A 727-nucleotide genomic window follows, 5' to 3' on the forward strand; every position below is an offset into this window, starting at 1 on the left:
CCCGCCTCCGTGGGCGGCCGTGCCGCTAACGCGAGGTTTCTCTTTTCCAGCCAAGTCCTGATCCGGAGCAGAGTCCTCCGGGAAAATGGGAAGTACATTCCGAAACAGGTACGGGGCCGCGCGGGCGGCCGTGTGCTTCACGGGGGGGTGGCTCAGAAACCAGCGGGAGGTCGCCTTAGCGGAGTGCCGAGGCCGGGGGTGCTCCCAGGCACCGGGCAGCGCCTGCACGGCTGCCCCCTGGGCTCAGGCGGTCCGGCGGGGCCTCCCGTAGCCCGGAGCAGAGTCTGGAAGCGCAGTCGGTGGCAGACGCTTGGGAAACCTGGACGCAGGGCCACTGAACGTGACTTTTTCCCTGGCGTTAATATTAGCTTCCACCACTCGGTGTTTTAACTGCACACTAAAACAAAGTCTGCGTCCAAACCATTGTGTTTAATACCTGCCAAGAAATACTTGGGGATTTAATAAAAGCTTGGGATAACGAGGTAGTCACACAATGTCAGCTGTAATGTTTGCTGAACTAAAAATCAGTCGCTCATGTTGGCTCAGTTGCTGCCAAATAGATATAGTGTAAAATCCACCTGTAAAAGTCAGCCTGGGATGAATGAACATATCTGATGTACCAGTATCAGTACAGAACCAGCAAGAACTTTGCACAAAGCACTAAAAGTTCTTCAGTTAATGTGGGTTCTTCTTCAGACAATTCTTAGAGAAATTTTAAGAATTTTAG

At 52.8% G+C, this 727-nt stretch overlaps 1 protein-coding gene across 1 annotated transcript in view; it reads left to right on the plus strand.

Moving 5' to 3' along the window:
- The window catches only part of EMC3 (ER membrane protein complex subunit 3), a 6,035-nt gene that overhangs the window by 784 nt on the left and 4,524 nt on the right, over positions 1-727 (plus strand). The window contains exon 2 of the mRNA XM_009639336.2: positions 36-108. Within this exon, the coding sequence (XP_009637631.2) occupies positions 36-108 (73 nt within the window). The remainder of the gene's footprint in view (positions 1-35; positions 109-727) is intronic.

This window comes from Egretta garzetta, unplaced genomic scaffold (genome assembly GCF_000687185.1).
Source record: "Egretta garzetta isolate BGI_Z169 unplaced genomic scaffold, ASM68718v1 scaffold215, whole genome shotgun sequence".
In the NCBI taxonomy this organism is placed as follows: Eukaryota; Metazoa; Chordata; class Aves; order Pelecaniformes; family Ardeidae; genus Egretta; species Egretta garzetta.